This window comes from Tenrec ecaudatus, chromosome 10, assembly GCF_050624435.1.
Source record: "Tenrec ecaudatus isolate mTenEca1 chromosome 10, mTenEca1.hap1, whole genome shotgun sequence".
NCBI lineage: Eukaryota > Metazoa > Chordata > Mammalia > Afrosoricida > Tenrecidae > Tenrec > Tenrec ecaudatus.
In genome coordinates, this window is record NC_134539.1 from 30,490,813 (window position 1) to 30,505,071 (window position 14,259).

A 14,259-nucleotide genomic window follows, 5' to 3' on the forward strand; every position below is an offset into this window, starting at 1 on the left:
GGGGCCCACTCCTTGGCCTTGGCTAACTCTGCTTTCCTTTGGGTCTTTGCACATCCTCTCCTCTAGCAGCAGCTCAACTTCTAGAAATGCCACTTTGATGACTGGACTTTCTGAAATTTTTGGTTGATACCATTATTCTTCAGGAACAGAAGTATTGGAAACCAAGGGGGATACGTTTTGAGGTAGTATGAATTCTTATAGAATTGTGCAGGGCACGTGGCCTACAAGAACTCGGGTGACAGGATTGGTAGGATGAAGCTTCTTCAGATTCTCAATTACAAGTCCCTGCTAGGAGCCCTGGTGACAGTGGTTAGATTGGGCTGTTAACCAAGCCAGCAGATCAAAACCACCTGTCCCTCCATGGGTGAAAGAGGAGGCTTTCTACTCGCCGTGGAAAGCCACTGGGCAGTTCTACCGTCTTGTAGGATCCTTGAGTTGGAATAGACTCAATGGCAGTGAAAATGCTGGTGGGCAATTCCCTGTATCCCATAGGTCTCAAATGGTCTGCTTAACTTGATTCCAAGTTCAACCATCACTTTAACTGGGGCCTAGGGCCACAGTTAGCTTCATATGCTTTCTCCCCAGATACAGTAGTTTTCCCTAATGACAGGGACCATATCTACTTTGTTCTGTTAATTCTTGAAAACTTAGTATAGAACCTGCCCCACAATAGGCTATTCCAGTATTTGAACACCATATAGATAATGGTAGTAGGTACACCGAGTTAAATTGAGATTTCATTCAAGCTTGTCTGTTCACCAGTGATCTTGTATCAGGGTTGACATAACACAACTTTATCATCTTCAAGGTAAGGTAAAACATGAACACAGCCCACTTTACGTAACAGAACTATCGATGTAAAAGAAGTATAACAAAAAGTTTTTGTTTTATATGTCACTAGTTCAGCTAACTTGCATTTTGCTGAAAAGCAAGTAAGATATTCTTTATAAGCAGACTTAAGAACTAAAACACAAAATTCAGATCACCTTAAATTCAGTGTTTATGACACAATTATAGCCGTTGCTATTTTCAAGGTTTTAACTTCACTAAATGTATCTGATTAAAAAATAAAAACAAAAAACTACATGGAAAGATTTGGGGTTCTTGTTTTAAAGTGTTGCTGTCTTTATTTCTTTCTTGAATTGAGTACACATGTTTTACTGGCAGTCCAGATAAACAAGTATGTAAATGAAATGTTTCCTTTTTTCTTTTGGCAAATGCCACAATAAAATGTGCAGATTAAAATGCCTCGATTTAACTGAAGAAATGGTTTGGGATCCATCCAAACTTTTAAGAAGAAAAATAAAGACTGTCCAGAGGGAGTCCCCAAGCTTACAACATGTTTCCAGATTAACTCTCAGGAAAAAAAGAAAGTTCAAAAATACTCGACTACTTTAAAAATATGTCAATACCATATGGCTTTATGAAATAACTTCTAAAATTTACATTTTTATTTAAAAAGGAGGTCCAAGTTTTAAATAAACGGCTAGCAATATCATTTTCTTCACTTAAAAGTGCTTATCTCTGAGTGGACTTACATATCTTTCAAACAATTAAGATGCTTTCTTACAAACTCTTAACAAAAAAACAAAAAACACACACAAAAAAACAAACCAACCCCCCCACACATAATATTTTAAGGAGAAAGAAGTGTTCATCCAGAGTCAATAGACTGCAGTCGATGACACTTCCTTTTCTTTCCTTCGTTTTACACCATCAGGACTCTCAATGAGCTGCTTTGGCAATTTTAAGACAGAGCATGTTCTCGACCAAGAGACACTGACGTCAGTGATGTCCGCGAAGAGGGCAGTTGCCTGGAGGGCTCAGTTGGAACAGAGAGGTTACCGCGCTGGTCCTCCAAGACCGAGGCAAAGGCGCTCTCTTCTCTTACATCAAGAGTTTGTTCAGTGGAAGATGCTTGTAGTGTATTATTTACAGTTTTGTTGGCATTATCCAAGTTGCCAGTGATAATACCACAATCCTTATCCAAGGTACCAAATTCATCTTCTACTGTAACTACATCTTTATTTTCAAATGGGTCCAAGGAGGAAGCCAAAAGTTCGCTGTGGATGGAGTCCTGAGGACCACTATTGTCACAGTCTGGATCGTCCTTGACTTCAGAATCCTTTTCACTATCACTGTCGATGGTAATTACAACTGGGGAACGCGAAGCACTCTCTCCACGGTGCTTTCGATGCTTCTTCTTGTGTTTCTTCTTCTTCTTTTTATGATGTCTAGTTGTGTCAGTAGGCTTCCCTTCATAAACTATCTCTACACTTAGACTCCGGGCCCTCCTTTTCCTCCTCTCGTGCTTTGTTTCTCGGTCTGATGCTCGGCTGTCGGGGAAGCTATCACTCTCATTTCTGTAGTTTGCATCCAGTTGTGAAGACGACTTTGGGTAACGACCATCCTTCACTTTAGAAGCAAATTCACGCGGCGGCTGAGCCACTTCATTAGTGCCCTCCAAATGGCGCGTCTTATATTTCCGTTTCCCTCCAGGCTTTTCACTTCTCCCCCGATCAGGACCTGTCGATGCAGTCCTTGATCTGGTACTAGATAGGCTCCTTGACCTGTGCCTTTCATAGTAGTAAAACTTCCTTTCACTGTGATTTTTTTTCCTACCATTTGTCCTTTCAGAAAAGGACTGAACTCTAAATTCCGGACTTGAAGATTGTCTTGAATAACGAGCCCTGGACAGAGTCCTCCTTCTGTAAGACGATTCGTAACCATCTCTTTCTTTATTTCTACTGTAGTAGGTGTATTCCCACTTATATCTTCCATAATTATTTCTTAAATAATAACGATCTCTATTTCTGCTCCGTGATCTTCTTTTACCATGATCACTGCTATGAGACCTTGATCTACTTGTGCTTTCACTACTTAGAGACAAGGTTTGGCTCCTTCTCGACCAACTGCGATCTCTGGTTCCTGATCTCTTTTTGTCTCGTCTGCCTCTCGGTCTGCTACTCTCTCTGCTTCTGGATTGTTTGCCTCTCATTCTCTTCTTACCACGATGCTTTCTACGATTCTTCTGATCATGCCCACTTCTCTGAGAACACGAATCAGAACTTCTTGATCTCCCCCTTCTTCTGTGTCTGTGGTTGTGTGGGGAGCATGCTCTGTCTCCTCTCATAGACGAGGTCAGGTCTCTAGGAGATGATGATGTGGATCGTTTCTCTTCCTTCTTTGACTGGACCTTCGTATCAGAGTCACCAAGACCCTTATTTATGTGCTCATCCTTCCCCAGGACAGAGCGTGGGGATGAACATCTACTGATATCACTGTCACCAGAACTGGACGAGTGTTCTGGCTCTTGGGCCTTGACTGTCTCTATTTTCTCGTAAGAGCCTAACTCCTCAGAATCAGATGACAGTTCAACAAGCTCTGGGGTCCTCTCAGCTAGGGGTTTAACAAACCCAACAATGACACAATTGTCTGAAGAAGAATCACTGTCATTATTTAGGTCCTCATTGGTTTGTGCTCCTTGTATCTGAGGTGGGGTTCCTCCCGTTACAAGTTCGTCATCAGAACTATCAGACGTATTTAACAGGGAAGACATGGAGGCATGTACCTGTTCTGAGCTGGAATATGACGGCCCTGGAGTTTCATCATCCCATGGCGCTTGACTAACAGTGGCTACATTAATGTCCAACTCTTGGGTCTCGGTCTCGTCTGGGGATATGGTAATGACTGAAGAATCAGAATGGCTGCCTTCTTCGTAGGAAGGCGCAGGGCAATCGTAATTAGCATGCTGGTCAAAGGCTGCCATGTTAAATGGAGATCTAGCAAAGCTGATGAATTCATGGATAAAATGCTCAGTTCGGTTCAGTAAAAATGGTCTTAAATCAGACACAAAGGCCTGACTTTCCAAGTCATAGCGAGTAACATTACTCATGATGATGTGCTGGACAATATTCACTAAAGATCCATGAGCTCCAAAAAGAACGGTAAGTTCGCGTTTTAACCAGGGTACTAATCTGTGAAGGCAAGCTGGATTTCTGCGGAAGAATTCAGCTGAAATATCCCTGTAGCGGCCACCATCTTCGATATTTCTAACACGAGCACCAGCACGATACAGGGTCCTTCTAAAGTTAATAATATCCTGCTCTTGAATTTTACGCAGAGACCTTTCATCTGTGGTGGCTGGCCTCCTTATTGCAATCTGCCTCATAAGGTGAGGAATTTCACTGTCTCTAGGTCTTGTGGAAATGCCTAACCCTTCAAACAGCACTCCACTATCTGGTGGCGATGATGTTCTTCTGCTCACAGTACTAGTAGGTGAATAGACGGAAGCAGTTCGCTCTCTTGTCATAGTTGTACGGTAGCGGAATCGTCGAACGTCAGGGGTGGAAAAATTATATGAAGGTCTTAGGACATATTCTTTGAAGTCATCTTCTGCCCTCACAGAATGGAAAATAGAATCAAAGGGCTGTTTGCACAGTGGACACTCAGCTTTGTTCTTTGACCACTCCTGCACACAGCGAAAACAGAACTTATGCAGGCAGCGATCTAAGTAAGACACGTTATCAAATCTATCCAAGCATATAGGGCACTTCGAATCAGGAGATGCATCAGCTGGGACTGTCTGTTGCAACTTGCTAGTGCCTGCTTTAGGTGAGAAGTTGTCCATTTTAAATTCCTTAGCAGCTGATGCCATTATCTGTAAGAGAAAGGAATGCATCAGTAACCTGATCAAAGAGGAACAACTATATAGCACGATAGTTTGTGGAACTTTAAAAAGCCCTTAGAAAATATACAGGATAGTGAGGCCTCAAATAACCTATTATTCTTTAAAAGAATACTTTAATTAAGAAACATTACAAATACAAACATGCTCAAGAGAAAACATACCGGGCACGCCTGTCCCTACCACTCTGACTTAATGTGAGTGTTATTCTTGTTTATGATTTTACGCCTTTCATGCCTACAAGGGGTTAAACTAGTAGAAAAGAGAAGGAAAGAGAACGGCATTTGCCCACAGACTTTTTGAAACTCCCTTGTGTATGCCCCAAACACACAGACCACTAATGTGATTCCTGAGATGCCATCTATATACGTTTAGAAGTCCTCTGGTTTAACACAATGCTATGGTTTTAATGAAAAGTTTCTTCTTTTCATGAAAAGATCTTAGTTAAGATTAAGTGAAATAATAATGTAAAAGCTCTCACAAGCACTAAAACTTACAGTAAAATTGCCATTGTCGTTACTGTTGTTATTATTATTACGCATTATAATCAGCTCATCGCTCATTCTTTTAAGCGTCCTAAGAAGACTTTCTTAGTCTTTTAAATTGATTGTCAAAAACTCAAACCATAAAACATCTTGAAATTATGATCTCAGTCTCCAATCCCAACACCTTAACCAACAAGACCGCAAGAGTCTAACAGTGTTCCTTTCTTTAAATTTATTAGTTTATAATGCACAAAATGAACCTGCCAGGGCTGAAACAGAATGTGCATCAATTATATTTGAGCTTTGAGGAGTTTCTCATTGGTACAAACAATTAAGCAACTGTCAGCTGAAAGGCTGGTGGTTTAAGCCATCATCTAGGAGCACCTCTGACACGTCTGGTCACCTGTTTTAGAAAGTTTTTGAAAACCCTAAGGGGCAGTCCTAAGGGGCATGCAAAGGCAGTGGCTGAAAATGCAAAAATCATCTCTGCCTTACATACCGAACAGTTCTGAAAAGCCATTTGCCACCATCTGATTTCCATGTTTGGAGACCAGTGTTTCAGCGTAAAACTGTGCTCAGTAGGGGTTTCAATGACTGTGATCTCTCAGAATCGACTACCAGGATTATAAACATACATTATTAAGATTTCTGAATAACATACGTAAACCCTAAAACATTGATATAATGTAAAAATTTCCCAATATTGCCTTTCTAAATCTTTTAATCTCCAGGCTCCATAAAAATACACATAAATATACTATTATAACATGTTTGTTGGGAAACTATAATCAACATCCATAAAGTAGTTATCAAGAACAAAAACAATGCAGCCCCAGACCTTTGTTCAGTATGAAAAAGCACAGATGTCACTTTGAGCACTAAGGTGTACCTGACCCAAGCCATAGCACTTTCAATCACCCAACAGGCATGTGAAAGCTGGATAATAAAAACAAAGAAAACCAAAGAACTGATGCTTTTGAATTAGGTTTTCCTGAAGGATATTGAATATATCATGAGCTGTCAGAAGAACAAGCAAATCATCTCACATACTTTGAACATGTTATCAGCAGGGACCAGTCCCTGGAAAATTACATCATTCTTAGCAAAGTAGAGGGTCACCCACAAAGCATAGGACACTCAATGAGAGAGATTGACAATATCGTTTAAAGGATTCAAAAACAGGAATGACTGCACTGCTTGAAGATTGGGCAGTACTTCCTTTTTGGACACAGTATCCCTGTGAGTTGGAACAACTCAACAGCACCTGACAATTACACAAGCTTTTAGTATCAGAGATTGTATGTGTGCGTTGTGGGAAAGGGTAGAGAAGAGGTGGGGGTAGGAGAAAGGGAGTACTGAACAGATTATCAGAAGTCCTGGACTAAAGACCAGGCTTCACTTAAAACTAGCTCTGTAAACCATAAAGACTACAATTTAAAATCTTAACATTTCCTACTAGGTTACATTCTTGTTAGATGCTGTTGAGTTGTTGGCGACTCATAGCAACTCTGTGTACAACAGAATGCAGCACTGCCAGGTGCTTTGTCTCCTCGAATCGTCCGTTTAAGCCACTGTTCAGAGCCACGGTGTCAATAGCTCTTTCAAGGGGCTTCCTCTTTTATCACTGACCCCTACTAAGTGTGGTCTATTCATACAATGGAATATTATTATTAATCATTTTGTTGGGCGGAATATTATTTAACAATAAAAATGAATTTACTATTACAGATTTATTTTAGGCAATTTGTTCAGTTTGTAAGGGGACTGAATTAGGATTTGAATCCAGGTCTGCATAACTAACTGAAAGGTTGGTGGTTCAAGTCTACCAAGGCATCTCAGAAGAAAAAGCACCACCCTCCAGGTGCACGGCTTGGAGGCTGTGCCTCTCTTGCGCTCTCGCTCCCTGGCTGGAGTTGGCTGTGCTCCCGATGCCACATACACTCCAGGGGCCCCACCTGGGCTCGCGGATCCCAACCTTGCTCGTTGGACCCCTAGTCAGGATCTGGCACAAAGGCGTGGAAGGGCAAGCAGAGGCCCATGTAATTAATAGCTCTTCAAGTCTGCAATACAAAAATGGCCTCCAATAAAACTACATTGCAAAAAATGGGAAAGAAACAGAATGGAAAAGAGTAAAAAAGTCAATGAGGCTGAGCCTGAAGAATTTGTGGTAGAAAACATACAGGACCAATGTGCTGTGGATGGAAACGTGGAATATTTCCTAAAATGGAAGGAATTTACAGATGCTGATAATACTTGGGAACCTAAAGAAAATTTAGATTGTCCGAAATCAATTGAAGCATTTCTCAACTTTCAAAAAGCTGGTAAAGAAAAAGATGAAAAAAAACAACAGTGAATCTGATGAAGAGAGAGGCTGCTGACAAACCTAGGGGCTTTGCCAGAGTTATTGATCCTGAACAAATAATTGGTGTTACAGACAGCAGAGGGGAATTGATGTTTCTCATGAAATGGAAAGATTGAGATGAGGCAGACGCTGGCAAAAGAGGCAAGCATGTAACGCCCTAAAATTGTCATTGCGTGTCATGAAGAGAGACTAACTTGGCATTCTTGTCCAGAAGATGAAGCTCAATAATTGCTTGCATTGCTTTTTATATACACTATATACATATGTAAAAATTTGGGTCTTGGGATTTTTTTGTTTCTGCTTTGAATTATTAGTGAGAAGAATACATTCTAATGGAAATCAAGTTTGATACGTTTATTTTAGAGTAGTACTAGGGGAGCTGTTAGGGTTTTTTTTGTTGTTGTATAAATAGCACTGGTTACTTTGAACAAATAAGGCTTTTGGTAGTTGCTTCGTTTATCAGAAGAGAACATTTGATACCTTGACATATTATTTATTCTGCATTACAAAATAGCTTTCCTAAATACTGGAAGTTCTACTTAGTTATTACTGAATCAGAATTTATTTAACCCATGTGTGCCTAAGGACCATTCTGGATGCTTGGTTCTGTGCGTATGTATATGCATAAATACGTATGTACATTGCATTTTGTTTTACATTCACCAAAAACTGTTCTAAACAAAAAATGGCGTTTAACAACCACGAGTATCTATCTCCCTGTTGTTACAGGGATGGATGCGATCCTTCTCAAGTAGATCACATCAAGTAAAATGGGGGAGACCAGGGGGGTCCCTTTTAAATCAAAGAAATGATCCAGTAATTAAACAACTTTAAAAAAATCCACACCTATAGAATCATGTAAGTGAAACTTTATTTGCAAAGTCCCCTGAGTGAAAAAAAAATCTCGACACTACTCAAAACCTCCCCACCTAAATAAAGAAAAGACTAATGTTGACATGTCTTCCAGGTTTTTAGGCGGGTATTCCTTTTAGACAACCTTTTTTTTTTTTTACAGAAAGTTAAAATCTGTGTTATGTTAAAAGGTGATTCACGGAATGTCTTAAGATCTTGTTGGTGAAAACCTAATAAGCTGGTTAGTGATGCTGCCGCTTAGGACCTGCTGCATAAGTGGGTGAACAAACTTGTCACCTCGACCACTGATCTGCATGGCTTATTTTACTCACAACTCACTCTTCACATGTAGGGCCAACCTTCTCAGTATTGGGTTTCTGTTTATCCCAACCCACTTCGCTTCAACTTCCTCAGTATCAGAGTTACTCTAGCTCGGCTAAAGTCAGGAAAAACAACTTTGTCGTAATCAAAATGTTAACCCAACTGTATATTATTTACTTTATTGTAACTACTGGTGAACTGTGGTGAATAGTTTTATATTTAAAAAGAGAAAAAGTACCAAAACATACAATATAGATCAATCTTTTCATTACGCTAACTGAAAGAAACCAGTCACTAAAGACCACAGGCTATACGTTCTCATTTATAATGAATGTTCATAATAAGCAAATGTATATCCTCATCTAGGAGCCCTGGTGCTACTATCACTTAAGCTTTAGACTACTAACCACAAGGTCAGCAGTTCAAACCCATCAGCTCCCAGGTGACAGATAAGGTTACCTGCTCCTATGAAGACGTATAGCCTTGGAAATCCTACATAGCATCACTATAACTCAACTGTCAACTTGATAGCAGTGGGTTGGGTTTGCTTTTATTTTGGCTAGAGCCTTATTAGCAAGGCTTCAAAAACTAGATTGATGGCTGTCCAGGGAGTTGAAGATGAGTAAAACATTTCCTTATTGGGATGATGAAAGTGTTTTACATTAGATTATGCCTGTAGTTTGCACAACTCTATGTATACCTAAAATCACCGAATTATAAACCCTAAACAAGTGAACTTAATGGAATTTAAATTGTATCTTGAAGCTGTTTAAAAAACAAACAAATACATAAACACAAACTAAGGTACAACACAGGGCTGACTACAAATCAGACTCGGAGAGGAACAGTTTTTCAGGACAGGCAGATCTGACAGACAAATTTGTACTTCGGCTTCCAGAAGAGCCTGTGATCAAGTTTCTCTACCCCATTGAGTCCACTGCCAGAGTCCATTCTGACTCAGAAGGACCTTGGTAGTCTAAGAATTAAGACTACACATTAATTTCCCTGCAGGTGAGATTAATCCATTCATCTGACTGAACTTCTTAAAAGGGTACCCAAGCCCTCCCTTTCCAAAATCTTCATATATGCTAGCTTAAACAAGGAAAAGAACCCTTCAATGTTAAGATACAGGATTTAGGGAATCAGTAAGTACATATACCTAAGGTAAGCTAGATGGGGGAGGACAAAGGCATAAATTGGACCTTAAAAACAAAACAGAAAAAACCTTGAAAGGCAAAACTAGAGCATGACAGGAAAGACTGTCTTGCAGTCTTTTTATAAAAATTAAAAGCCATCTCCCCTGGCATTCCTTAAGAGAATCATTGTGTCTAAAATGTAACCACTTGACTGTATTTGGAAGGGGGAGAGGGTGTATTACTCATTCTAATGTCCAGCCAGAGTTGAGACTCACCAGCACTTAGCAATATGACCTGTTAGGAAATTATTTAAAGTTATTTAACCTTCAAACCCTGACATTTTCTCCATTCTAAAATGGAGCAATTAACAGTTACCTACTTGAAAAAGTGGTCATGTGAAGAGATATTCCCATTAACAGGGAGCACAGTGCCTGTGGCACAGCAAGAATTCAAACCTGGGCACTGTGTTATGCAAGCAAAAGTGAATTAGATAGCATCCAGCACCCATAACTGAATTGATTTCATTGACTGGGCCAAAATATGCAAATAACTAAACAGTCTTCATACATTATGTTACTGTCAATAATAGCTAGACAAAGCGGACTTATAAAATAAGCAAATAAGAGTCCAAAAGTAGATGGAACAGAAAGACACCTCCAAGTATAAAACCTAATCTGGGTCCCCTTCAAACTGCAGATTACCAATTCCAAAAGATGATATGGTGATTCAGGGGTTTACTGCCAAACCCCAACTCCTGCAACAAAAAGAAATGGTTGGGAACCATTTCCCTCCAAAGCCATACATTCCAGATAGCATAACAGTTCTAGTTTTGCACTGATTGAAAAAAAAGACAACTCATTAGCTGAAATCTTCAATAGCTGTTTCCTAATTTATCTTAAATAATCTTGAAAATTACCTCCCATAAACTGTGTATCTGGCTTTAAGGCAGCAGTTCTCAACCTTCCTAATGCCGCGACCCTTTCACACAGTTAGTTCATGTTGTGGTGACCCCCCAACTATAAAATTATTTCTTGCTACTTCATCACTCTTAATTTTGCTACTGTTATGAATCGTAACGTAAATATCTGACATGTAGGATGTATTTTCATTGTTACAAATTGAACATAAAGTATAGTGATTCATCACAAAAATAATATGTAATTATACATTGTGAAATATTTATTTCCAATTACAAATAAAATTTTGTCTTGTAGCATGGGTGACAGTCTTCACGTAGGGTACGCATATGAAGGTGTGTCTGCATGTGGGCGGACCCGTCTGGAGACAGAGGAGCGGTGTCTCGATTCCTAAGACCATCGGAAATAAGTGTCTCCCGTTGGTCTTAGGCGACCCCTGTGGAAGGGTCGTTCGACCCCCTCCCGCCCCCAGGGTCGGGACCCACAGGTTGAGAACCGCTGAAAGTTTCTCATTATAAACTTTAAGGGAAAAGCCATCTCAGGTTGTCCCCTTCCGCCCACGAGGCAGGCTTCACGGCCTCAAGTAGTCAGGGGTAGGCCAGCTCGGTGAGGAATGCCCAACACTGGAAAGCCCAGTCAGGCACTGAAGGGGCAGCTCCCTCTGAGGCTTACCTGGGCCGACATCACAGGTAAGCCCCGCTTGCATGACATCATTCACAACTCCCTGCAATCCAGTTGATTGATTACAGGGCGGAGAAGAGCTGCTCCATAGGGTTCCCTAGGCTGTCAGCTTTATAGCAGCGGGCTGCCACGTCTTTCTCCCGCGGAGCAGCTGGTGGTGGGTTCGAACCACCTACCTTTCAGTCAGGGCTGGGATAATCACAACGAACCCAAGTCGTTATCCCCATTTTACAGTCCGGCTCAGAGAGGATGGGTGACTCGGCCAAGGTCACACCCGTCCGTGGTGAAGCCACCAACCAGTCAGCGGTTATTTTCCCAGAGACCAGGATCTTTCCGGGACAGCTCAGCGCGCGCCCTCCGGGAGCGCGTCTTTCGAAGCGCAGCCCTCACCCGCCCGCCGCCGCCAATCCACAGGTGCAGCGCAGAGCCGTCCGCCCCCCCTGCCCCCCAGTCACCCGCGCCCCGCCAGGTTCCGGCGGCCCCTCAGGCCGAGACCACGGTCCCCAGGCCCCGGGCCTCGCTCCGGGAGGGCCCTCGGCCCGCCCAGCCCCTTCCGACCCCCGTGCCCCATTGTTTCCGATTGCATTTACCTCCGAAGATGCCGGCGCAGGGCCGTCCGCGGCGCTGGCGGTCAGCTCCCGACGGCCCAGCAAGGTGGGTCGGTGGCGGCAGGATCCGCGAAGGCGTACCCGGCGACTTCTCCGCCTACCCTCCGGAGCCAGGGCGGGCGGGGGCGCCTCGCCCTCCTCGCGAGACAGCGGCGCCCCCGGAGGCTGCTGCGACCCCTGTGACGTAAAACGCCGATCACCAATGGCAGCTTGGAGGCGGTGCCAGGAAGCAAGGCCCCACCCCAGGGCGGCAAATCGCGGCCCCGCCCCCTTGACGCAGGCGCGCTGGAAAGGCGCCGACACAGAGGCGGGGCTTAGCGCGCTCCGGCCAGAGGCTGGGCCCTTCCCCCACTCACTCCCCCGGTGCTGACTAGCGAGTAATTGACCACCGGGGACTAAATAAGTACACAAATCACCAAGTGCGTCGTCTTTCTCGTTATCATTAATTGCCGAGGCCATAGCTCGTATTTGTTCCTAAATTCTGGGACCCGAAAAGTAGACAATATCAGCTTGGTGTACAATGATGGCTATTGTACATTGTGCTAACCTGGAAGTTAGGGGACTCGGCCACCGGTTGCACAGGTGCAAAGCAACACCAGGACTCGACAGCTCTAGGGCGAAGCCCAGTCCTGGTTCCACAAAGAGCCGCTCCAATGTGGGCTGACAGCAGTGTCCAGACCTCAAGGCCTGGGCCCTGGGTCCCCCTCCCCCCACCAGATGTTCTCCCCTCCAAGAACTCCTTTCTGCCCCGCCCGCTCCCCAGAACTGGGATTAAAATCGAGAGGAATGCCCGAGACTTCTAAAGAAAGGCCGTGAGCCTCCAGCGCCTGAGCAGGCCGGCCGCGGGGCAGCTCGGCACGACCCCGCAGGCCCTGGTGGGCCGGCTGGCGCACTGGGCCGCACGGTCTTCGCCCCGTGCCGGTCCCATTGGCGTCTTTACCAAGCGATGGCGGGCGCCGGGAGGGCGCAATCCTCGGGAGCCGCCACGGCACGGCTGCCAGTGCACTAGCGCGGCCCTGCCGCTGCGAGCATTCGTCCCGACTACGTAAAGCGGAGGTGCGGGAGGGCTGGCTCGCAGCGTGCGGTCCCCGCGCGGCGTTTGAAAGTGCAGCTTGCATCTGCTCACGGGAACGGGGGGGGCGCCCACCACCGTGCTCCGCGCCGCCGCACCCACCCTCGTCGGGGGCACAAAGCCCTTTTCCGTGGAATTCACACCCCCCCACCCGCGTCCCTTCCCGGCGCGGGCGCCCAGGCCCCGTCACGTGACCGCGTCGGCGCCCAGCGGACGGACGGACGCACGGACCAGCTCCGGAGACGGCGGGGCGTGCGCGCCCGGCTGGAAGATGGCCGCGCTCGCCCGGCAGCCGCCGCCCCGGAGCTGAGAGCCGGGCCCGCGCCGCCGCCGCCGCCCCGGGCGGGCTTACCATGGAGCCGGTGGGTCGCCGCACGCTGGACTGGCTCTGCGCGGCGGTGAGTCCCGCGGAGGCCGGGCCCTCAGGCGGGAGCCCCTCCGCCGCCGGCGCGCTCCGGCCCGAACCCCATTCCCGAGTTAGGCGCTGCACTCCCTCTCCGACTCCGCCTCTTCCTGGAGGACACGGCCTTCCGTTTCTTACGTAGGGACCCGCGACTGGGTGCCCGCTCCCGGGATCCTTTCTCCTCCAGGTGGCCGCTCCAATAGCCCCGCTTTTGCAAAGGGCGCAGGGTCAGTGGACGCGTCGGCCAGGGGGAGGGCCACCTGCGGGGAGTAATTTTTCCCTTTCCCTCTTCCAGTTGTGCCTTGCGACAGTGTTACTCTCCTGGGGATACGTCATTTATGCATCTGCGGTAGCCGCACAGCGACAGCTAGCGAAGGAATACCCAGACAAGATCTTCGGGATGAATGAAGATTTGTAATTTCCCTTAGATTTCATTCTCTGCGAATTGAACCCTCTGCCTCGTGCTTAGATTTTAAAACAAAAACCCTAATGTGAAGTTTGCAAATTGATTTTTGCATAGCCCTTTATGATAACCAATAAACTAAAAAAAACCCCAAAACTCACTGCCACCGAGTCGACTCCAAATCAGTGACCCAGTATATCCTAGTTTTTCAAACACTTTTAAGTGTTCTGTTTCTATAACTTAATTTGAAAAAAAAAAAAAAAAAACCCAGATCAGCAACCAAGATCTGACAGCCCTTGGCAATTAATCATGGAGGGGATTCATTCATGCCA

The 14,259-nt window shown here is 44.8% G+C and overlaps 2 protein-coding genes and 1 pseudogene across 2 annotated transcripts; 2 read left to right on the forward strand and 1 right to left on the reverse strand.

Annotated features, from left to right (window-relative positions):
• Positions 1–1,118: 1,118 nt before the first annotated feature.
• TOPORS (TOP1 binding arginine/serine rich protein, E3 ubiquitin ligase) lies at positions 1,119–13,624 on the reverse strand. The gene is made up of 3 exons (XM_075560013.1): positions 13,474–13,624; positions 12,032–12,226; positions 1,119–4,660 (listed from the first exon to the last, which is right to left on the reverse strand). Exons 1-3 carry the CDS (start codon positions 13,474–13,476, stop codon positions 1,748–1,750), a joined length of 3,111 nt encoding a protein of 1,036 aa, XP_075416128.1. The 5' UTR covers positions 13,477–13,624; the 3' UTR covers positions 1,119–1,747.
• Positions 7,223–7,762, forward strand: LOC142458967 (chromobox protein homolog 3 pseudogene; annotated as a pseudogene).
• Positions 13,352–14,210, forward strand: SMIM27 (small integral membrane protein 27). The gene is made up of 2 exons (XM_075560015.1): positions 13,352–13,519; positions 13,820–14,210. The coding sequence occupies exons 1-2, from the start codon at positions 13,475–13,477 to the stop codon at positions 13,940–13,942; spliced, it is 168 nt and encodes a 55-aa protein (XP_075416130.1). The 5' UTR covers positions 13,352–13,474; the 3' UTR covers positions 13,943–14,210.
• Positions 14,211–14,259: the final 49 nt, after the last annotated feature.

What these genes read in the sequence shown, in the direction of transcription:
- SMIM27 (XM_075560015.1), top strand. Translation starts at nt 13,475, where the DNA reads ATGGAGCCGGTGGGTCGCCGCACGCTGGACTGGCTCTGCGCGGCG. An exon ending in TGGACTGGCTCTGCGCGGCG is followed by an intron (nt 13,520 to 13,819) that starts GTGAGTCCCGCG and finishes TCCCTCTTCCAG; the next exon opens with TTGTGCCTTGCGACAGTGTT.
- TOPORS (XM_075560013.1), bottom strand. An exon ending in CTGCGCCGGCATCTTCGGAG is followed by an intron (nt 4,661 to 12,031) that starts GTAAATGCAATC and finishes TTTCTCTTACAG; the next exon opens with ATAATGGCATCAGCTGCTAA.